Source organism: Urocitellus parryii, chromosome 12, assembly GCF_045843805.1.
Source record: "Urocitellus parryii isolate mUroPar1 chromosome 12, mUroPar1.hap1, whole genome shotgun sequence".
NCBI classification, from domain to species: Eukaryota; Metazoa; Chordata; class Mammalia; order Rodentia; family Sciuridae; genus Urocitellus; species Urocitellus parryii.
Window position 1 is genome coordinate 80,829,552 of NC_135542.1, and position 25,418 is coordinate 80,854,969.

The 25,418-nt window shown below is 32.8% G+C and overlaps 1 protein-coding gene across 1 annotated transcript in view; it reads left to right on the forward strand.

Annotated features, from left to right (window-relative positions):
* Rel (REL proto-oncogene, NF-kB subunit) overlaps positions 1-25,418 on the forward strand; it is a 28,085-nt gene that overhangs the window by 1,136 nt on the left and 1,531 nt on the right. Inside the window, exons 2-9 of the mRNA XM_026387246.2 lie at positions 7,375-7,517; positions 10,748-10,896; positions 16,163-16,254; positions 21,152-21,292; positions 23,343-23,447; positions 23,555-23,767; positions 24,515-24,583; positions 24,708-24,779. Of these exons, the coding sequence (XP_026243031.1) occupies positions 7,375-7,517; positions 10,748-10,896; positions 16,163-16,254; positions 21,152-21,292; positions 23,343-23,447; positions 23,555-23,767; positions 24,515-24,583; positions 24,708-24,779 (984 nt within the window). The remainder of the gene's footprint in view (positions 1-7,374; positions 7,518-10,747; positions 10,897-16,162; positions 16,255-21,151; positions 21,293-23,342; positions 23,448-23,554; positions 23,768-24,514; positions 24,584-24,707; positions 24,780-25,418) is intronic.

The window sequence follows — 25,418 nt, forward strand, 5'->3', positions numbered from 1 at the left end:
CGCTGAAAAGGAAATTGGGGTGTTTCACATGACATTTGATTTCAGTTTGTCTGTGGTTTTCGTGTGAGAAGACAAGTGTAGTTTAAAATATTTCAACTTTCCCTTTACTCACTTAAATGACCCCAGACTTTCAGAGAATCTTGAAAATATCAATTCAATAGATGTTTAGATTAAAAGTACAAGGATGCCATCAAATGTTTAGTTTATTGGTTATCAGGAAAGAGATGGTGTATGAAAGAACTAATGAATGGTGAGCATTTAAAGTAAAAAAGGTCCACTGTTGGCTATTTGACCAGACTGATCTTTCATATATGTAATACTTAAAACTTTTCTAAAATAGAAAAAAAAAACAATCGTTTCTACATAGAGTATTGTAAGACCTACCTGATTTTAAAATGTGATGCAGCTTAAACTTGTTTAATGACGCTATATTTTTGTTATGAGGACTGAGTCTCTAAATTGAAAGGGAAGTGTAAAGAAACTGAAAGTTCAAAGGTTTGGAAGTTGTAGGGTGGTTATCTTTTTTGGTCTTTTCTAAAAAGTTGCATTAAATGGAACTATTTAAAATACAACAAGTTATTTAAATTGTAATTCAGTTATTTGCAACTACTAGGTAAAAAAAAACAAAAAAAATGTTTAAAGAAGTCAGGTTATACTTTTTTTTTAAATCAGTTGTAAAGACCTTAAAGAGAGAAAAAGATTCATTAAATTATAAATTCCCATTCTGATTTGGAACTAATTTAGCTGAAAGAGTGACAGGAAAAAATTTGCTTAATGAGTTTATTATTTACTTTAGATTCTGTTTGTAGTAAGATAGTATTAAAAACCTCAAAAAGTATTTTTATTGATTACCAAGCATTTAAGACTGTTTCTTCATTTCTCACCGGATGTTATATGTAAATAGGTATGTGTAGTTGAAGAGATGATCCCTATAATGTAAAAGTAACATAAGAGCATAATCATCATCAAAATTATATAAATTATATAAATTATAAAAATTATATAAATGCTATGAGTAGCTGGTACTTTATATAATGATTCTAAATGTTGTAATATAAATTGACAGATTAGTTATTTAGGGTTTCATAACTTGGTCATTGTTTTTCATTGCCTCCCCCCTTTAAACAATACTCCTGATTCTAATTTCTTGACACAATTAATTAGAATAGGCAAAGTGAAAAAAATGTGTTCCCAAACCTATCAAAGCTGCATAGTTAAGTAGACATTACCTTTGTATATTTATAATTCTATTCTATTTAATGTAAGTATTTTATGTCTAAATTGGAAACTTTTCAGTAAAAAAAGCAAAATGTTCTCGTGTGGTATGTGACTATGTTTACTAATAATTAGTACTGTCTTTGGTTAAGTTGACTTAAAATTTAGATAATTTCTTTTTATGCACATTTTTCTGTAGTATGACTCTGCTATGTAACAGAATAGGAAGTACACAAAAAATTGTTTTTGTGAACCATAATACTTAACCACCTCTTTGTAGTATGAATTTCAAGAGAAATATTTTTCTCTTGAGTAAGGAGAAAAAAATGGATGTAAGTATATGGCAACTTACTCTTTAATAATAGAACTGGAAGTTAGGAATGGATAGCTAAAGCAAATGACTTTTTTAAGTAAAAGATTGCACACAAACATGAATGTTCTTTTAGAACTGTAACACATGAAAAAGAGATAACAGTGGTATAAAAATTGAAGTGATATATAATAAACATAAGGAGAATGAGTGAATGAAATGAATCATAAGTAGCAACATCTAGGGTATGTCCTATTGTTCTTTAATATAACAAGTCACTCAAATTTCTTTTGTTCCAATTCCCTCCCATTTGTGTTCTCTGTACATGATTGCATTTGTAGGCACATGACCCAAATATTATATAGGATAGATTTACACTAAAAAAATTATTTGTTTACTTGAAATTCATATTTAACTCACCCTCCTGTATTTTTAAGTCTAGAAATCTTAACAGATGATTTGGCCCTGCCATGTATTTTTTTTTTTTTTTTTTTATTTAAATACCTGTATAATCTGGGACAGATTTTAAACATTTCTCTACTTTTTCACCCGGTAGGTGAAAAGTTTTTCTCCCACCTCTATAGCAGTGGAATCTCTATTGCCAAAATCTATAATATCCTTTTTACCTTGTGGTGCATACATCAGTTGACTACTCATTTGAAAATTCCATTACCTGGATTCTTAAGGCCAATTCAATACAATCTGTTGTACTGAAGTAAACTTTGATAGATCTTATTGGAGGAAAAAAGAATAGATCCTATTTTCTTTTTTTCCACCATGAGTAGAGGTGATATTTGGAAAAGTATGCATTCTTAGCCCTTTTTGCTCCTTTGGGTGCCAGGCAAAATGTCATCCAGGAGCTCTATGAGAGAGAGAGGTACTCCAGTCACTTTCTTAACTGTGGTGTTTTGACACATTGGCATTTCCAATATTTGTGTATTGTACTGCAAGAAGTATGTTAAAATATTTATTTTGTAAATGGTTTATTTTTAAAACAAATTAGAGCAGTTGAAGGCTATCCCTTTGTCTTTTTCTCTTGCTTGCATTTTGAATAATCTGTTTTGATCAGGAGAGAAAAGGAGTTACAACTAGTTAGAATTGCTCTGCCTTATTTATCCAGGAAGCAGACCTGAACTTGGGATTGCTGCTTCAGATATATGCATCATTGTTTCTACTTCTTCAAGTTTTAGGGCTATGGTTCTTGAATTAGGAATGTGTTAAACTGGCTTGAAAGGCTCTTTCAGAAACAGCTTTACCCTTGAAGAGTTCTTCCTGTTGGGCTCTGAGATGGGGTCAGGGCATGTCCTATGTTTTGGAAAAGCTACTTAGGTGTTTCTGATGTACATCTCCAGTACAAACTTTGTTCTAAAGATTTTATTGACTCTTATACTTGCTTATACCAAGATGAATTATTTTATTAAACTACTTGCTTATACCAAGATGAATTATTTTATTAAACTAGAATATATTTATTTTAGATTTCAGGTATTTTTTTTTAAATGTGCTGAATCAGTTATTGTAATTTTACCCCTAGCTGCTTTTTATGTTTGTTGTTGCTTAAGTTTGGTATCCTGGAATCTGAGCTGTCACTGTAGCTAATGTCATTCATAATTTTTTTTCTCATTACTCTATATAATTTTGAACTTTATAGTTTTATCACCCGTAAAATGGGATAAGTTCTTTCTTTATGAAGATTAAAGTTAGGATCAAATATATACAAAGTGCTTTAAAATTATATTAAATGTAATTAATATTTTTCACTGTATACTTAATACTGATTCCTAATGCTAGCAATAAGATTTTAATGAGTGTGGAACTGGTTATGTAGCTTGGTGGTAGAGCTCTTGCCGTGCATGTGCAAGGCCCTAGATTCAATCCCCAACACCACTTAAAAAAAAAAAAAAAAAAAAAAAAGATTTTAGTGAATGTGTGTATTTCTGACAATTGGTAATCTATTTTTATCTTTTACTTCAATGTAATTTCTTTTTTTAATAAAAAACTAATACTTTATTGTGTGATTTTTATATAGCACTCTTTTTTTCCTTAGTGCAAATAAATCATAAATATATATTGCAAAAATTTGGGCTATATTTCAGATATTCTGGTCTGCATTAGCATTTTACAATACTGTTCAAAACATAGGGACAATCCTAATTTTACGCAGTATTGGTTAAAGAAAAATACAGTAATCAAATTGTTTAGAACTCATTTTGAAGACATTTCAGTGCTTTTCAAAACTGTAGTGACATTCAGTAATCTTAGTTAAGAGTACTCATTTTTCCCTACAATTCCCTGATTTATATTTTACCTTCTTCTACTCCATATGTGATTACATTTCAGCACTTTTTATCTGTGGGAAGAGTGGCATTTGCAAAACCGTCCTGAGGAAGGAAATAACTGTTGGCATTGTACTGATATATAATATAAATTATTTATAGCTAGGAAGTTTTAAAAATCACAGCCACAGATAAAGAAATCAGCATATGAATGGGTGTGAGGAAGTAGGAAGGTATGGCAGTTCTAGTACCTACAAAGCACTGCTTTTTTCATCATAGCAGAATCTAATGAAGATCTATTAATCATTAATATAGTCTTTTCATGTTTGAGTAACTTGCACAAACAAAATATCTTCAGATTTTAAATCATTCACCCAATAGATATTTACTTAATATTTGTATATAAGGCACTTATGAATAATGTAATTTCTGCCTTCAAGTATCTAAAAGAAATAAAGCAGGTAGCTTTATTTCAAGAACAAATAAAATGAATCCTCCCTGAATTAAAGTTATTTGGAATAATTATTATAAACAAAAGTACTATTTTTATTTACAGGAAGAGGAAATTATTTTCAGCTGGGGAGGTATAGAATATTACAAAAAATTTGGTTACTTGGTTGTTAGTGAAACTTTTTACCAATTAAGAACTTCCGTAATAGAGAAAGTAAACTTCAAGGACTTTTCAGTACACAATATTATATGATAACTAATATTGATGTCATTTTCAGCATTTTAAAAAACTTTTAAAAAGTATTCTATTTAATCTTTTCAACAATTGCTTTTCTGTACTTTTGTCTATAGACTTACTTCATTAACACACTAGAAGGTTTTTTAAAATGTCAATAAATCACTGCTTACTTTGCTCACAATGAGCCTAGAATTTTTATTTATACTCCTCCTCCTCCAAAGAAGTTAACAGCTTACTATCAATGATGTAATTCTGTATCAGTTTCCCACCAAGACACCTTAAAGTAGTGTGCAGGGATTTATTTGACCTTTAGTTCAACCACATAAATTATTTAAGATGTCACTGAAAAATACTGTTGATTTTAACTATTGAGAGGGAAATGTACTTCTTTTAGATATACCTACAAGAATGTATAAAGATAGGAAATATTCAAAATTGTAATGTGATTTTGAAATATACAACGACATAAATTGTGAAATACTCATTTGTATGCATGCCTTGTGGTTTTTCAGTAAAATTGAAAAAAGAGTTATGAACTTGATTGAGTTAGTTTTTCCTGGCCCTTTGTGTTTTGAATAAACAAATAGGTAGTAGCTTCAATACAAGAAGTCTGATTTAAGCTGAATAAAATTGAAGATAACAGTAATAACTTATTCAGTGACCCAAAGTAGAAATGTGGTGTCATCAATACTTCTTTTAAGTTTTCTTTTGATGCCTAATGCCTAGGCACCAAATACTGGCAGTTTTATCTTTTAAATGAACCTGGATTCCTATTATCACTGCCTTATTTTAGACACATACTCATCATTGCCCACATGACAGTAGTCTCCACTTATCCACAGTTTTGGTTTTGATAATTCAGTTACTTGTGGTCAGCCATAGTCCAAAAATAATAAGTGGAAATTTCCAGAAATAAGTATAAGTTTTCAATAACTATTGTTAGAATATATTGTTATATTTTTTATTATTGTTGTTAATCTCTTATTGTGCCTAATTTATAAATTAAACTTTAGCATATATAGGTATGTATGTATAGGACAAACATGGTATATATAAAGTTCAGCACTGTCTATAAAGTTTCAGGAACCCACTGCGGGGTCTTGGAACATATCCCCCATGGATAAGGGGAGAACTGTATTTTAATGGACTCTAAATTGATCACCTTGCTTTTTACTTTCAATCTGTCCAGTGCCACCAGAGTTCTTATTCTCGAATGCTATTCTGATCTTGTGATTTCCCTGCATAAAAATAATGATTCCTCATAACACATAAAATGAAATCTGTATTACTTTGTGTGCTCTGAGTTTTGGTTCTGTAAGAGTAGAAACATACTCTACTTCCATTGGTGATACCTAAATAAACTCTTCTATGGACACACTCTTCTTCCTTCTCCGTAGAATGCTTACCTTTTTTCTTTCCTCCGCTTTTCACCATGTCATATGTATAACAGTAAGAACTTTAACACATGTGATGTCTGATCCTCACAACAACACTATGAGGTAGTGCTGTTACGATTATCATTCCCATTTTACAGAGGAGACTAAGAGATTTTAATAACATTTCCAGGGACTTACTGTTAAAAAATGGCTAGGTGGGATTCAAAAGGCCTCTTCTTATACTTACCTAATAAGACTCACTGTTTTATCTTTTCTGAAATTGCTTGCATTCTAATAGGATAACCTCAGTGAAATGGATTTGTAATTGTGGGAATTTAGAAATCACTAAATGGATTGGGGGAGAGTTTTTTTTTTTTTCTTTTTTGAATGGAAGATGTCTTCATACCCCTGAAATGAAAACACATTGTTAATTACCCCTTTAAGCACAATTGAGTATCTTTATTGAACTTTTATTTCCATGATTTGGATAATAAGAAAGGGTAAAGATACATATGTTTTAAACAGCCTTATTAATGTATAATTAATGTATAACAAATTACACATTCTTAAAGTACACAATTTGGTAAGTTTTGACCTATGTGTACAACCTAAATCATCACCACAATCAAAATAATTAACATGTCCATCATCCCCTAAACTTTACCCCATTTTAGGCAACTAGTGATCTGCTTTCTTTCATTATAGTTTACTTAGTCTAGAGTTAGCTCTAAATGGACTTAAACCATATGTGCTCTTTTGGTCTGGCTTTGTTCACTCAGCATAATTATTTTAAGAGTCATTCATTAAGTATGTGAATCAGTAGCTTATCCTACAGATGCAATTTTGAATAATATTGCTATATAAAACAAATAGATGCAGTTTCTTTTCCTCCATAGTGTCTTATATTGTAGAAAAAGTTTAGATGGGACTGCTTTAAAATTCTTTTGAGCCTGAAGTCTCTTCTGGGGCTTGTTTTAGTATACAATGTGCAAGTCCTTTAACGTTCCAAACTTATTTTGCAAGAATTTAAATTATTTTCATTTTTAGGGAATGATCTTTTCACCTACTTCCAAGAATCCAGTGTTAAGCCAAACAGTTAAATATGTTTACTCTCTTGGGGAGTATAATGTACTGCTGAATACTATCTTCTTCATCATTCTGGGGCATCTTGGGGAAAACCCTTCTGCTTGATCTCATGGGGAAAGTGAATATTTATGAAGTGGTTATTTTAGAACTTGATATTATCATTAGCTGTGGATATTAAGCAATAAAGCATTAATTAATCAGTTGATGTATAACTTGTGTTAATACTACATATGAGCTCAATTTGAATGGGAACAAAAGATGTGTCTTCCAATCAATCTTGGATAATTACATTACAATCTTTTAATGTTGGGAGGGAGAATCTTTGTTTTAGTCTGCTGTTTAAAAAAAAAAAACCCAAATTGTTAGAAATCTATTATAATCCTATTGTAATCTCACTGAACCCTTCCCTTTTAAAATTTTCAGGTGGGTATAATCCATACATAAAGATAATTGAACAACCCAGGCAGAGGGGAATGCGTTTTAGGTACAAATGTGAAGGGCGATCAGCTGGCAGCATTCCAGGAGAGCACAGCACTGAGAACAATCGAACATTCCCATCTATCCAGGTAATAGATCCTTCTGTGTCTTTCTCATTTTTGGTTGATTGATATTTTAGCTATTGCAGTTATATTAAAGGCTCATTTTCTTTAATTACCTCCATAGTCTTTTTCCTTTTTTCCCTTTTAAATTAATCTGTATTAGATGGTAGGGACATTTCTTAATTATAATACAGTCTTCCCTGATGTAGATAATTACAGTTATTTGTATATTAATCTATGTAGAGAGAATCACAGTGCTAAGTGTACATTAGCAGCTTTTGGATTATGATCGCTTTCATGGAACACAAAGCATTTAATGAGGAAAAAGTATTATGTTCATGTAGAGGTGAGAAAAATTACTGTGTAGATGAAACATGAATTTGAGAACTGAATCAGAATTCTTCCTGTAATGTCTTAGTCTAGGGCTTATCAAAAAGGAGAAGAACATTTTTTTTCCTTTTTCCTTATCTTTATTGCCTGCATCTGATACTCTGCATCATTGGCATCATTTAAAATAGTACAATTTTTTAAAAATGGCTTTTTTCATATTAGCATAAGTTTCAAAACTAGTTTTTAATTGACAATGACTTTGATAAATATACCTGTTTATTTTTATTTTTTAGTTGCAGATATACAAATTTATTTATTTATTTAATTTTTAAAAAGATTTTTATCATTCACTATTTAATACTGTCCAAAGTATTAAAAGCAAAATCGTTCTTTAAAACATAGAAAATCAATAATAATGAATTTGACACAGAGAAGAAAATAATTCTGAAAACAGCCCAGTTTCTTATCAGAATACAAATTCCTAAATTCCAATTCCAGCAAGTATCATAAAATAGCTTAAAAATTCTAATGTGGGAAACAATCACCTCTTTGCCATAAAATACAGCTGCAGAAATGATTCTACAGTTCTTCTCATTTAAGACATAATGGGTGGGAAAGAATAAGAAACACAGAACATGGAACAGAGTTCAGCTTTTGCAGCTCATAAAGGACAATTTTGATTCAACCTCCCACAGCTTCGTTTGCAATGCTTTCAAGACATCTTCCATCTGTTTTAGAGACTTTTCTATTTCAACTCGGCTTTATTTGTATGTGGTGTCGAGGATCGAACTCAGTGCCTCACATGTGCTAGGCAAGCGTTCTACCACTGAGCCACAACCCCAGCCCCTGTACCAGTTTATTTTTGTAAATTATATTTCACTTACCTTTTAATTTTTTATCCTTTAAATGCCAATTTAAAAGCTTAATAGCAAGCTGGGCATAGTAGCACATGCTGTAGTCTCAGCTACTTGGGATACTGAGACAGGAGGATCACTTGAATCCTGAAGTTCAAGACCAGTCTGAGCAAAATAGCAGGATCTCATCTCAAAAAACAAAACAAAAAAACCTAATAGCAAAGTGAATTTTGAAAAGTGGTATTTAATTTTTTATCAACAGATAAAACAACAGATTCACTATTTTTGGGGAGGGTAGTACCAAGAATTGAACTCAGGGGCACTCAACCACTGAGCCACATCCCCAGCCCTATTTTGTATTCTATTTAGAGACAAGGTTTCACTGCGTAGCTTAGCTTAGCGCCTAGCTTTTGCTGAGTCTGGCTTTGAATTCGCAATTCTTCTGCCTCAGCCTCCTGAGCTGCTAGGATATCAGGCATGCACCACTGTGCCCAGCTTAATTCACTATTTTATAACTGCACTACTTACAGAGTTTATTCTGTTGAATTTAAAGAGAATTGTTAAATTATAGAATAAGGTAATGCCAACATTTTGTATTGAATTCCAAATTCCTATTTTCATTTATTTAACTAATACATAAAAACATAAAAATTATATATTTGAATGGCATACCATGTAATGTTTGATATATGTATGCACTATATAAACTTTAAATAATGTTAAACATACTTATCTCCTCAAACATTTACCATGTCTTTATGGTGAAATATTCAAACTCCTTTCTTCTAGCTTTTTTTTTTCTTGTTATGTGCTGATGATTGAACCCAGGGCCTTGTGCATGCAAGGCAAGCACTCTACTAACTGCTGAGCTGTATCCCTAGCCCTTTTCTAGCTTTTAAAATATATAGTACGTTATTGTTATATCTAATCACTATACTGTGCAATATTATACCAGAGTTTCTTGCTCCCATCTAACTGTAGCAACTTTCTAATTTTAAGTCACATTTTTGGTACAGTATGGATTTGGTTTATCCAAATCCTTTTATTTAAATGTTAAAGGTAAAACATAGTAAATTTTAAAAATTTTATTTTCTAATCCTTTGAGTCAATTTTTTCTTCTTCATAATTCTATTTATTCATTATGTCTCTAAAATATTTCTATGATCTGTATCCTTACCATTCCAGAAGGTCCTAAACGCTTTCCAGCTTGAGTTCTATCTACTGTAAACCTGTCCTAGAGTCTTGAGTGGTTACCTCTCTTCCACCCAGAAAGGCAACATATACTTCATGGTTTCTGTTTAAATTATATTTAAATTCAGATTTATAGATTTTAATGCCCTCTACCTGGTACGCCACTCAGTCTACTTAACTACCTTGCTCCCTAAGGGTATGCTGTTTTTTTTATTCCCTGCTCATTCGTGCAAATTTGCTAGCTTTGAAAGTAAACATTAGTTTCTCTCCATCTCATAGTGTCCTCCTGCCTCTCCCATGCTTACTCTCCTTTGTACTGGGAATGTTCCAGATTTGAGTGAGATTTCATCTTATTAAACTCAGCTTGATTTACTGCTTATTACACAGGGAACACTTGAGATTTGTTTATATTATTTTATATAACTGATTAACGGTTATTTTGTAAAATTAAATCTTGCATGTTAAGTAAAATTATATTTATGTGCTATTATTTTGAGTGTGGTTTAACTATATATTTTCAAGGGATATTTATGGTATGATAGTACATCTAAGATAAAGGATTTAGTGTTCTAACATTTTAGTTCTTCCTCATGCTCTGTGATAAAAATTAAAGTATAATATTACTTGTTTTAAAAAGAAATAAATAATCAGATGATATGATCAGTTGAAATTAGGGCAGAAAATAATATGTCCAGCAGCTGAGAGGTAAGTTCTTTCCTACTGGTATTCTCTGGAAAGTTTCATCTCTACTGCAGTTTCTGGTCAGTTGAACTTTATTTATTTAGAGCTAATTACATTATATAAATTGAACTGTCAATTTAGTAAATCAGTTCTTAATAAAATATATTTATGAATCATATATTTAATCCCCCCTTTTTCCAGATTATGAACTACTATGGAAAAGGAAAAGTAAGAATTACATTAGTTACAAAAAATGACCCCTATAAACCTCATCCTCATGATTTAGTTGGAAAAGACTGCAGAGATGGCTACTATGAAGCAGAATTTGGTCAAGAACGCAGGCCTTTATTGTAAGTACATAGTCACAAACATCTTTTTTTTTTTAATATATATATTTTTGTAATTGTAGATGGACAGAATGCCTTTATTTTAAAACAGAGTGGCAGGATCAAACCTAGTACCTATGCATGCTAGGCAAGCGCTCTGCCACTGAGCTACAGCCCCAGCTGATAGTCAAAAACATCTTTAGGAATAGGACAAGTATAGAATGTTCTGTTTCCTGTCCATGATCATCTGTTACTTTTTAGCAGAATAAATTAATGTCATACTATTTACTATGTGTATACTTAAATTTTCTTACTATTTGCGTTAGAACTACATTTTCATTCTTCATTAGAACACACAACACATCACATGATGGTTAGCATGAATACTTCTTTTTATCAGTAAAAGTAAAAACAAACTTTATGTTGTGATTTTCTTTCTCAGTTTGAACAATTCCTGAAATTTTTATTCTATTTTTTCATGTAGTTAACTTTTTTAAAAATGCTACATATGAGAAAATAAGTTGGAAAACTAGAATTTCCACCATGCGGCCAGCACAATGGTTTCATTAATGAGGTTCTTGGCATAAAAGTTAGCTAGCAGAGATAGAAATAAAACACACAGACTCAGTTACCTTTTTTCTATTGCGAGGTCCGAGAGGGCTCCCCTCTCTGGTTCCTACCTCTAACCACCCGGCAGGGCAGCAAGGATTACTCAGGGCTAGCAGGAGAGAGAGAGAGAGCACGCCAGGGAGTAGCCTTTTATTGGGGAACAAGAAATTCAGGGGAGAATTCCATCCAATGAAGGTTGAGGGGGGCCGCACTCCAAGGTCAGGGTCAGTGATTGGGCCCCCGGGGTCAGTGGTCAGTCACACCCCCACACGGACGGATTCTCTCATCAGGAGACGGCCGGGAAAGTTCCGACACAGCCAGAACGCCTCAGTCCCAAACCGGGAGTCGCCCAGTCACGTGTGAGAATGGCTCCCCACAAGAATTTATTAAGAAAGTGGCAGATTACAAAATTAACATACAACAAAAGTTCTAAGATAAAAAAATTATGTAATAAGTTCATATGTTGGTGAGGCTACCAGAAGATGAGCCTGTTTAGTAAGTTAGTATAAGTTAATGAAAGCTTTCTGATAGGCAATTTAACAGCTACATAGCAAAAGCCTAAAAACTATGAAAGCACCTTGAGCCAGCAATTCTACTTCTAGAAATTTATTCCCAGGAAACTATTAAGCATTTTCAGACATTTAATGATGTTTACTGTAACTTTGTAATGGCAAAAAGTTGTAAATAAGAAAGGATACAAGTTAAATAAAGTGGTACATTTACTTAGTGTACTTCTGAATAGTCATAAAACTAACATTGCAAATATGTCTGTTGATAAATAAAGAGATTCATAATAAGCTAGATAAATAAAATAGATTTTAAAACAAGATATGTTTTAAAACAAGATATGAAAAATAATCTTATTTTTGTTTAAAAAGTTTATACATATACATGGTAGTGTATATGCTAAGGTATTAATAGTGGTTGTTTTTGGATGGGTAGAATTGTGAGGTTTCTTTTTTCCTAACTTGTTCATTTTTGTAATGAGCATGTATTGCTCTTGGGGGAAAATGAAACTAATGACAACAGAAATATTAGTCAGTTTCCTTATATATTGATAATAACTATTCAGAAAATGCATCTTCTTATTAATAATAACAACACAAAACACAAAATGGTTGGTAATATACACTTTGCAAGAAATAAATCCTGTCTGTATTATTTGACTTCCCAATAGCATTTTGAACCTGACCTCTTCTGTCTGGAAATATTCTCTTTTCTTAATTTCTATGAGAACAAACGTATTTTACTTCCTTCTTTTCTGGCCATTCCTTCTTTCTTATTGTAGCAGTTAAATTTTTGGATTACTTCATTTATCCCAGTAATGACCTTTGTGGTTGCCCGGTCTTTATCCCCAATCCAGGATCCCATTAAGGATTACTCATTATATTTAGGATTATATTTAACATGAGAAACATAACATGTTTCATGAAACACTGGGCAAGAAATCTACAGAGTGATCCCTTCAGGACACATGTGATCTCAGTTTTTTCTATTCTTGGTGATATTAATTGGCATTCTATTGTAAAGAAAGGATCTTTCCTTCTTTCCCTTCCCCATTTAAAAAGTGTCACTGTCAACTTATATTCTTATAATCATGGTATTATAGACCATTAGTGGCATTATTTTGATTTTCAAATTGACCCAGATTTGATCAAAACAAACCTTTCATACTGTCTCCTATATCCTTTCAATATGTCCCCATGTTTCTTCATACACTTCTTCACTTTCTGATACAACTATGTGTTCAAGACTTGAACTTTTCTTGATTCAGACCTTGTATCATCATTTTTTCCCAAGGATCCCTAGTTCTTTTCACTAGGGAATGGTATTTAGTCTGATTGCTCTTAATGTTCTTTTAAATGTCTCAAAAAGACCCCTAATAGAATATGCCACAAACCATGATCTTAACCATGATCACAGTTCTTTTCCCTCAAAATTGTTCTCCTTTCACAGTACCTTGTCTTAGTGGTTTCTATAAAACCCCCAAACATAGACCCCTCACACGTGTGTGAATCATTAAGATACCTCCTAAATAGCTCTTGAATCGATCCATGTCACCTAGTGAACTCCCATGAAAACCATACTACCTCAACAGTTTTAAATTGGAGTTGCTGGGATAGCTTTAACCCTGGTGGTCTTACATCAGCTCTTTTTTTGATCTCCTCCCCTTAGTTTTCCTTCACTTTAGCCAGAGATATCTTTTAAAATACAAATTGAATATTTCCCTGCTTAAGACATTTTAATGGCTTTCTGTGGCTCTTGGAATAGGGAAAACATTCCTTCTGTGGCCTACCAGCCCCCATGGCCCACTTGTTCTAGCCTTCTGTTGGATTGTGCTTCCTCTGCCTGATCTCTATGCTTTCATCACAAAAGCCTTCCTTTAGTTTCTTCTGCTCACAAGGTTCTTCTGTAGGGGCCATTGCATGGAAGTCTCTTTCCTCTCCTCTTCCCTTAGTTCAGTTCTATTCATATTAAGAATAACTTCCTTACAGGGGGCCTGTGTCCACCCTGAATTGGTTGACTCTCCCATCATAGGCTTCCATAAATCATGTATATCTCCTTGTCATGATTTCAGTTTAGCATTTTTTTGTGTGATTATTTAATAGCTATCAGATTATCCAGAGTAGAGGTTAGCAGACTTTTTCTGTAAAAAGCTAGATAGTAAAGATTTTAGGCTTTGCAGGCTCTAGGGTCTGTGTTGCAATTACTGAACTCTGCTGTTTCAGCTTGAAATTCATGAGTACGACTGTTCTGTTATAAACTTAATTTACAAAACCAGGCAGTATGCTGGATATGGCCAGGAGTTATAGTTTGCCAACTCTTGTATGCAACTATAAACTCCATGAAGGGAGGATTGTATGTCCTCATTACTTTCCAGAATTTTTAAGGGATAGTGGGAACTTCAAAACTTGTTGAATGTGAATGAACAAATTAATAATTGATTCATATAATCTTTGTGATCTTTGGTTTCTGCGTATCAGAAATTTCCTTTTCTTATTCTTTTGCCATGCTGGGGATCAGACTCAGGGCCTTACACAAATGTAGAAAGTGCTCTACCACTGAGCTACACCCTCAACCTTCAGAATTTCAAAAATCCTCATTACTTCTAATATTCTTAGCAAACATTATTCAGATGAAACAAAATCATGTAGTATAAAAGTATGAAGAATTCTTAAAGATCTTTTGTCAATGAAAAATTAAGAATCAAACAAAAAATATTTCACAGTAAAGGACTACTTTTGAGGAAGAGGATTGTAATTATAGAATTTTAAGAAAGGATTGAGAATTCATGACTTATGTTTTAGTATTGGAAGTAGAGGAAGAAAATGCCAAAGATATTTTAAATTTTAACAATCAGAAGTCTGAATATGCAGAGCATGAACATGAGACAGTAGAAGCATGGGGAGAGAGAAAAACAAGGCAGCCTCTGGTTGCAAGTGTCATATGAAGTTTGAACAAATGGTAATGTTACTATAATTGAGTTTTGCTTCCTTATTCACACCCACCCAACTTTAATGATGTCATGGTTTTTCCATGCGGGAACAAGTATGACTGAGTGGTGGTGGGGGAGTTCCCCTGACCATCATCTGTACTACACATATGCAAATTAGTAATATTTGTAGCTATTGAGAAGTTTTCCATAAATGACATTTTGAAACTTTTGTTAAATATTGTTGTTAGTATTAAACCTCTTTCTAATAAAATACATTTTAATACTTTTTTTTTTCAATACTTTCTTACAGTAACATCATGTAATATGGCACAAAACATATTCTACTGCTATTGGTTGTGGAAGTAAAAAATCAGATCTCTGGCAGGGCTGCGAAGCCAGCATAAATGAATGGAGCTGATTGTGTTTAAGAGGACTAGTAGGCATTACAGCAAACTGTAGAGTTCTGCATCAATGGGGTCCCCGATGCTCAGCCCCTACCAGTTGTTTCTGTGCCGACTTACATTACCAAACCTCTAAAATATTAAAGAGAATTCAGAATTTCCAATGTTTATATGTAGTTACTTGATTTTAAATGTAGACAACATTCCTACATCTAAAACAAACACACTTGTGGACTTGAGGCTGTGGGCATCTTTTTATACCTTTTCCTTTATATGATCAAATACATAGATTTTACTGATTTGATCATGAATTTGGGAGGCAACATTTTGCTTTTTGGTGTTCCTTTCCCGTTAATCTGTGTCTACTTTGGTAAATTTGACATAGGCATATTGGTAAGGTATAATTATAATATATAAAAATGCTATAATTCTATATGTACATTTTTCTTGTAGCAGTTCTTTTAGAAATATAACACCACTTTTCAAAATTCTCCCACTTTTCGGCTGGGGATGTGGCTCAAGCGGTAGCGCGCTCGCCTGGCATGCGTGCGGCCCGGGTTCGATCCTCAGCACCACATACAAAACAAAGATGTTGTGTCTGCTGATAACTAAAAAATAAATATTAAAAATTCTCTCTCTCTCTCTCCCCATCTCTCACTCTCTCTTTAAAAAAAAAATTCTCCCATTTTTATCATAGCAATTAGAAATACAATTCATGCTTTAATATCTCCAGCCAACAAAATAATGTCTCCTCAGTGTGGGATATATGCTTGGTTTCTATAGTTTTTTTTTTTGTTGTTGTTAACTAGAATGCAGTTTTGAAAGTTTATTCTTTTCCTCCTAGTTTTCAAAATTTGGGTATCCGATGTGTTAAGAAAAAAGAAGTAAAGGAAGCCATTATTTCAAGAATAAGTTCAGGAATCAATCCTTTCAATGGTAAGTATCATTTCAATTATAAGTGGAGAATGTCATTTTTTTTCTGTAAGAAAACTGATTCTCTTTAAATGTGGCCTTCCTTATGCCACTCTTCCAACAGACAGTATACATGTTAGTAGGTAAGGTATTGGAGGTATAGTAGGGTTATAAGATATTGGAGTGCATTTAATTCATAAGCATAGACCACAGCAAAACTTATTCCCAAGCGTAGAAGTAGTAGTACATAAATGGGAAAATCCCACAAGACATTTTCATAGTATATTTGTTTATATTCCTACATATTTACTATTCAGTGGATTTTATTTAGATAGCATTTATTAAGCATTTAAACTTATAGCATTATCCTGTTGTGGCTCCTGGTACTTTTTAGCACTCTATATTGTTTGAATGGGTAAATGGGTTTTGAACTAGATATCGGTTTCTATAATAATGGTATTCTTCCTTCTAACATGTTCTGCAGCTACTTAAATAGGCATGTCAGGAATTGAATGACTATACAATTTATGATAAATAGATATATTTGTCATATTTAAGACATACCTATATTGTTGGTTTGTTTTTCCTGAATGTGTAAAAATAATTTAAAGGAAATAATGATAATTTAAGGAATGTGCTTACAGACAAGTACTATTTTTATGGACCATAGGATGTGCATCTCTTTTGTTGTTGTTTGTTTGTTTTTAATATTTTTTTTAGTTGTACATGGACACAATACCTTTATTTTATTTATTTATTTTTAGGTGTGCCAGGGATCAAACTCGCACATAATAGGCAAGTGCTCTACCACTGAGCCACAGCCCAGCCTGTGCATTTCTTTTTTTCTAGGTCTTAAATTTTCATACTGTTTAGTATAAAGGTGAAAGCAAAATCCCCCTACCTCTCTTTTTGTCTCATTTGCCAGAGAAGGCTACTATTAAGTTTATTGTATATTTTTTTAGAATTTCCTTTATACATGTATAGGCATAAACAGATGTACATTTTTATGTAAAGGGAGTCATTCTGTGCTTCATATTCTACTGCTTTAGTTTTTTCTACACAAGATTATATCTTAAACATCTTGTCAATACTTACAGATCTATTTTTTTTAACAGATTATTCTTTTGTTTGAATGGACTTTATTTGTTTACCTAGTAATTGTAATGAACTTCTAGGTTATTTTCATTTCACTTAGAAACTCCATCAAATAGGCACTTTGAGTTCTTGTGTGAATATTTCCTTAGCATAAAATTTTCAGAACTGGTAAATTTATGGGTCAAGAGTATGCTCACTTAAAGCTTCAATTCAATGTCAAATTAAAAAAACAGATTTTTAAATTAAAGAGGCCATTCAAGTCTAGATGCAGTATAAAACAGGGAGATTGTTAATAGCTGTCATGTATTAAGGCCTTTTTGTATGTCAGGGAATAAATGTCATGAGCTTTATGTACACTGTTTTATTGAATCATTAAAGCAACACTGCTTTATAGAAGAGAAAACTAAAGCTTTGGTCATATAACTGTCCCAAATCATGCAGAAATTTATCTGCTACTTCTGTGGAAGGTTTTCGTTTGTTTGTTGACAGTCCAGAACCAGGCATTATATTAACAACATTTGATAATGCTTAAGGTAATTCCTGTTATATAGTAAGTGCTTTACATATTTTACTTCATCTACTTCTTGTGACAACCTATGAGGTAGGTGTTATTCATCTCTCCTTTGTGTAAACAAGAAAATGGATGCATAGAAAAACTAATTTGCTCCAGGTCATATAAATTATGAGTGGTAAAGGCAAAATTTGAATATAGGTAGCCTGGCTCCAAGATTTATGGTCTAACAAGATTTGGAAAAGGAATAATCCTGCAGTTGGTCTTTCACAGTATTTATGTTTTCTGTTGTTTAGATTGTTTTTTGTTTATGTGGTGCTAGGGATCTAACCCAGGGCATTGCACATGATGGGCAAGTGCTCTACTTCTAAGCTATAGCCCCAGCTACTTTTTGTTTTAACATCCATTCTTTCCTCCAGCCCTTTTGCCACTTCCCTTGTTTAGGAACTCATCATTTCATAATTTGAGTTGTAGCAGTTTTCCCCCAATCAAATCACAGGTCTTTAGAATAATACTATGATATAAATCTTATAATGGCTTCTTATATAGTTTAAAAATTAAATGGCCCCTACATTCAAAGTCACCTACATAAAGCTCTGACATCTTTTCTATCTTCTCGTCAACTGCTTTTCTTCATGAACCCTTAACAATTCCAGAAAAACTATTTGTTTACTCACTTTGACCATCTCAGTCCAGCGTCTCCAGTCTTTTCACTGACATTGTAGGAATGTAAGCTTACATCGTTTTTAATCTTGACAGTTGTTGACAGCCTCTGAACTTGCATTCTCACTTTTATCCTTGATATCCCTCTAAACATCCAAAAGATCCTCCTAAAATCACTATGATCATTTCAGAACTCTTCTAATCATCCTTCAGTGCCACTTCTGCAGTGGTTTTCAACTTGAATATTCACAGGAATAGTACTTTTTAAAAATACAGATTCCATGGAATCATCATTTGACCCAGCTATCCCACTCCTCAGTTTATACACAAAGGACTTAAAAACAGCATACTACAGTGACACAGCCACATCAATGTTTATAGCAGCACAATTCACAAAAGCAGCACAATTCCACAATGTGGAACCAACCTAGATGCCCTTCAGTGGATGAATGAATAAAGAAACTGTGGTATATGTACACAATGGAATATTACTCAGCATTAAAAGAGAATAAAATCATGGCATTTGCAGGTAAATGGATGGAGTTGGAGAATATCATGCTAAGTGAAGTAAGCTAGTTCCAAAAAACCAAAGGCCAAATATTTTCTCTAATATGTAGATGCTGATCCATAATGGGGGTAGCGGGGAGCATAGGAGGAATGGAGGAACTTTATAGATAGGGCAAAGGAGAGGGAGCAGGGCAAAGGGGAAGGAGCAGAAAGGAGGTGGCATGGGGGTAGGAAAGATGGTGGAATGAGATGGACATCATTACCCTAGGTACATGTATGAAGACACAAATGGTATGACTCTACTTTGTGTACACCCAGAGACATGAAAAATTGTGCTGTAAATGTATACTATGAATTAAAATGCATTCTGCTGTCATGTATAACAAATTAGAATAAATAAATAAATTTTAAAAAACAAAATGTAGATTCAAGACCACATTTCTGGGTCTGGTGTGGGTCCTGGGAATCTGCATTTTAAAAGCACATTTAGTTCAATGTTTTCTTCTTTGTGATTCACAGTAAGAAAGAGATTTTATTTCTCTACTTTTATTTCTACAGTTTCATGCAAATTGATCCATGTAGTCTATGCTCTTTCTTGTCTGGTTCTTCTTGCTCAGCATGGTGTTTTTGAAATATATCCAAGTTGGGGCAAAAATCCATAGTTGGTTCCTTTTTATTGCTGAGCATTACTGCATTGCATGGTTATGCCATAGTTTATTTATCCATTCGTATAGATTTGTTTTTAAACTTGTCAGGAGCACCTAGCTACTCATTATGTGCGTGCGTGCGTGCGTGCGTGCGTGTGTGTGTGTGTGTGTGTGTGTGTATTGATTACTCATCTTTGAAACTGAGAGACAGTGAGATCTTGAACTCCAATTTTACAATGCTATAAAACTTGGTTTTGAAGAAGGAAACCTCTTATTGCCTCCTTAATTAAGATGCCAGAAAAGTGTGCTACTATAATACATGTGTTGGCATCACAGCATTTTGACTTTTTATTATACAATTGTGTTCTTATAGACTCAAATGTTAGAGTCTATAAGACTCTAGCTTGAGAATGATGATATTGAGACAAATTTAAATGTTGTGATAATTACTGAGACTGTATGAGTACAAATAAAACAGTATAAAACTGTTTTTATTAGTTATTGCCTATAGTACTAAGGAATTTGGTTAACTGTTTTTTCAAACAGTATTTTACATTTTAATATTTTATAAAATAAGAGTTAAAATATAAAATTTGTAAAATTTAATATATATATTTAAGCATTTAAAAACATAGCTGAATTGTTTATGATTTGTTATAGCTTATGGTATTCTTTGAAAATGCAGTAATTTTTTTTGTTGGAACTTGGTTTCTTTTCAAACATCAATATAAAAAACTGTTCTTACATTTTATTTTGTCATGAGTTTTTATTTTATTTTTTTCAGAACTGCAAAATTTTCCTACCGTAGGGTTTTTTTGTTTTTGAGCAAACTTAATTTACAAATGAAGTATTTTATAGAAACTAGCTATCTTATATCATTTGGTATCTTCTTGGCACTTCATCCCTAAAATGTAGATCTCAATTTTAGTAGATATTACTGTGTGTATGTCATTTTCATGTGGACTGTAAGTAAAATTTTCTAGTAGAGTTTAATTTTTAAAAGCATAAGCTCTGGAGTCAATGGCCTGGGTTCAGATTCCCACCCTACCAAAGTTTTCCTAGCTGTAAAACTTTGGACAAATAATTTTGTCTCTTTAAAATCAGCTCTCATCTGTAAAACTGGGGGAATAATTCCTGGAAGATTTAGAAGATAACTTAAACTAAACCAAATACAGATTTGTTGAATGAATATCTCTTCTCTGTTATGTATAACTTGCATCCATTTTAAAAAAATCAAATTGTTATTAATTTCATTTTGGGGTTCTATTCTAAGTGTCAGCTTACTAGAATAGTTACTTCCTAAAAAGGCTATAATTTATCAAATACTGTTAGATAGTGACTACTTGATAATAATAAAAGGCATTCTTGAGATTGGGTACATTCTGTTTTTGTTAGTACAGATTTGGTTGCTATTCAAGCTTATTGAATATAATGGATGGGGGATTTTAGCTCTGTGTGACTATTCTGCATTTTAAAAAATATGTTTATACTTGTTCAGTCCCTGAGCAACAGCTGCTTGATATTGAAGATTGTGATCTCAATGTGGTGAGACTGTGTTTTCAAGTTTTCCTCCCTGATGAACTTGGTAATTTGACAACTGCTCTTCCTCCTGTTGTCTCTAACCCAATTTATGACAACCGTAAGTGCTTTATTTCCTTGTATTTGTAGTCTTAGCTTGTTTTTTTTTTTAAAGACTAGTTTAATTATTAAAAATTTTTTGGTATTTGGGAAAACAGTATATTCATCATAAGAAAAATTCAAATACTATAAAATACACAAAGAGTAAATCTCCCGCAATTTTATCCTCCAAAGATAATCACTGTCCTCAAACACATATTTTACCAGTTTTTTCTTTATACCAACAAATATACCATCATCAGTCATATACACAATATAGTTTAAAAATATCATCACTGATCTTTCTAAAAACTTAATTTCTTTCGTAGTAATTTATCTTGAACCTCTTTTCCTCTTGGTTACATTATTCTTTCAATAACTGCATATTTCATGACATGCCTATATTGTAATTTTTTATCTTTATTATTTTTATGTGGTGCTGAGGATCGAACCTCACATGTGCGAGGCGTATGCTCTACCACTGAGCTACAGCCCTAGCCCCCTATATTGTAATTTTATTAAATCATTATCCTTTCATGGGACATTTGGGTTTTTCTTTCCTTCTCATAGTTTTCCTTTTGCCCTAACAAATTTAATTGTGATAAGTATCCTTATATGTGAATATCTTGTATAAATATTACTCTGGTGTAAATTTTCAGAAGTAGAATGTTGACAGATGCTAGAACAAAAGATACAGAAATTTATCATTTGAAAAGACTGTGATGCTGCCGTCAAATATTTTAGCTGCACACACAAAATATTTATTTACCAATGTTGTCTTATTATACCTGTTTTGCTTGTAGGTTAGTGAAACCTAGGGCTGTAAACGTAGATAATAGTATCCTTCTCATACAGAGCAGTGAATGTCAGCAAGAACTATTTAGTCATATTGTCCACATAAAAGAAAACATGGAAATTGTATTGCCCTAGGGACATGGATGAGATTTAAGATTAATCTAGCTGGCACAGTGGCACACACCTATAATCTTAGCAACTTAACAAGACTCTCAGCATCCAACAAGACTCTGTCTCAAGATAAAAAATAAAGGGGACTAGGGATATAGCTCAGTGGTAAAAGCACCTATGGGTTCAATGCCCAGTACCAGAAAAAAAAATTAATCTGGTAACAGTATGTAGGATATATTGGAAGAATCAGAATTTAGAAGCAGGGAGATTTATTTAGAGAAAATGTCATTGCCTAGAAATGAGTCATTTGGCTCTAAACCAGATTATTTAAAGCAGCTAAAAAGAAACACAATTCACAATAGCTAGTCTGTGGAACCAACCTAGATGCCCTTCAATAGATGAATAGATAAAAAAAAATGTGGCATTTATACACAATGGAGTATTACTCTGCACTAAAAAATGACAAAGTCATGGAATTTGCAGGGAAATGGATGGCATTAGAGCAGATTATGCTAAGTGAAGCTAGCCAATCCCTAAAAAACAAATGCCAAATGTCTTCTTTGATATAAGGAGAGCAACTAAGAACAGAGTAGGGAGGAAGAGCATTAAACAGGGACGAGAGGTGGGAGGGAAAGGGAGAGAGAAGGGTAATTGCAGGGAAATGGAAGGAGACCCTCATTGTTATACAAAATTACATTCAAGAGGAAGTGAGGGGAAAGGGGAAAAAAACAAGGGGGAGAAATGAATTACAGTAGATGGGGTAGAGAGAGAAGATAGGAGGGGAGGGGAGGGGAGGGGGGATAGTAGAGGATAGGAAAGGCAGCAGAATACAACATACACTAGTATGGCAATATGTAAAACAGTGGACGTGTAACCGATGTGACTCTGCAATCTGTATACAGGGTAAAAATGGGAGTTCATAACCCACTTGAATCAAATGTGTGAAATATGATATGTCAAGAACTATGTAATGTTTTGAACAACCAATAATAAAAATTTTAAAAAAAGGGACAGGTGTGAATGGTTAATGTATTTATTGTCATCTATCTGTACATACAAACTTTTATCTATTTTGTAAATGATTTCCCTCAAATCCTTCCCCTTACAACAGAATAATATGTAATATTAAGGTAGAGACACATTTTTAAAAAATCCTTTATATTTAGGTGCCCCAAATACTGCAGAATTAAGGATTTGTCGTGTAAACAAGAACTGTGGAAGTGTCAGGGGAGGAGATGAAATATTTCTACTTTGTGACAAAGTTCAGAAAGGTATTTACTTATTTTGTTTCATTGAATTCAGAATGTATTTTAAATTAATAGATAAAATTTACTTTGTTTTTTCATTGTTGTTATTCATTTGGTTTCTTATTAATTAGATGACATAGAAGTTCGTTTTGTGTTGAATGATTGGGAAGCAAAGGGTAACTTTTCACAAGCTGATGTACACCGTCAAGTAGCCATTGTTTTCAAGACTCCTCCATATTGTAAAGCTATAACAGAACCAGTAACAGTAAAAATGCAGCTGCGGAGACCCTCTGACCAGGAAGTTAGTGAATCTATGGATTTTAGGTATCTGCCAGATGAAAAAGGTATGATACTTTGGTGTGATATTGCTTTATATATGTCTTAATGTTGATCCTGCTACATGGTAAGATACATTTAGTCATTATATATATTCATAATTTATATGTTTTCTGAACGTTTTCATTTTTTCCTTATGCTCTTTGCATCTCTTTCTTAGGAAGGTTTGATTAATCTGAAATAATTTCAGATCATCTAAACTATTTATCAGCATTTCTGTTTTAGCCAGGCATGATGGTCCCCACCTACAATCCCAGTGACCGGGGAGGCTGAGGCAAGTTTGAACCCAGCCTCAACAATTTAAGTAACTTAGACCCTGTCTCAAGATATAAGAAAAATTGCTGGGGATATGGCTCAGTGGTAAAGTGCCCCTGATTTCAATCCCCTGTACACACACACAAACAAAAAAAAGGACTTGGGATGTAGCTCAGTGGTAAAGAGCCCATGGGTTGAAGCCCCAGTACCAAGACAAACAAATTATTTTTGATTTGGGAGTATCTATTTTTGTTCTTAGTATGCCCTTTTTATAGATGGAAAATTCACCACTTAGAAAGTGTTTGCTATTTTGATCCTTATCAGACCTTTCGTTAGTTGATATTGACTTACAGGTATTATAATGTACTTATTAAATCCAGATGTACATCTAGATGTAACAGATGTAAAATGTACGTCTATTTAAAGCTTTTTGTTTATTAATGGAGAGGAAATATAATTCCTTGATGATTCACCTACTTTCCTGGTTTCTTTTTAATCAGATACTTATGGCAATAAATCAAAGAAACAAAAAACAACTCTACTGTTCCAGAAACTATGGCAGGATTGTGGTAAGAATATTTTGTATGATTCATATTTAAATAGATCTTGTTATTTGCTTTATTCAGTTTTTCAAGTTTTAATTGATAAATTATTTTTCAAATTGCATTTAATAATGGAAAAACTTTATCATAGCAGTGAATTTTCCTGAGAGACCAAGATCTGGTCCGGTAGAGTCAATCGAAGAAGGAAGATTCATCAAAAAAGGTATTTTATCCCCTGTGGAGTATTCCTTGCACAATGTAGTGGAATTCCATTTTTAAGAATAAGCCTTACTTTGATATTTTCCTCTCCTATAAATTTTTTCAAGATTTCAACATTGGATAATTTAGTTCTGCTTCTGTAGATTGTGTTGGAAACTGATTATGTTTGAAAAACTATATTTTGTTTGTACAGTAGTAATTTTCCTAATTATAGTGTGTCATGGAAGAAATGGTTTAGATCTGGCTAGTCACCTTTCTTATAAGTAAAGTTTTATTGGAACATAGCCATGCTCAGTTGATGACTTATCATCTCTGGCTACCTCCCATTCTCCACCCTGCCAGTACTAAACATCAAACCCAGGGCCTCACATATGCCAGGCAAGTGATCTATCACTGAGATAACATCTCCAGCCGCAGTTGCCTTTTCTATTTTTTTTTTTAAACTACAACAGAAATTGGATGATTTTTAGCAGAGGTTATGTAGCTCACAAAGCATAAAATAAAATGCTATCTGGCCCTTTAGAGAAAAAAATTTGACAACTCCTTGGTTTATATAATTCAGCCAATGGTTAATTAGAATTTCTCTTATCTTTTTTTTAATATTTTTTAGTTGTAGTTGGACACAATACCTTTATTTTATTTA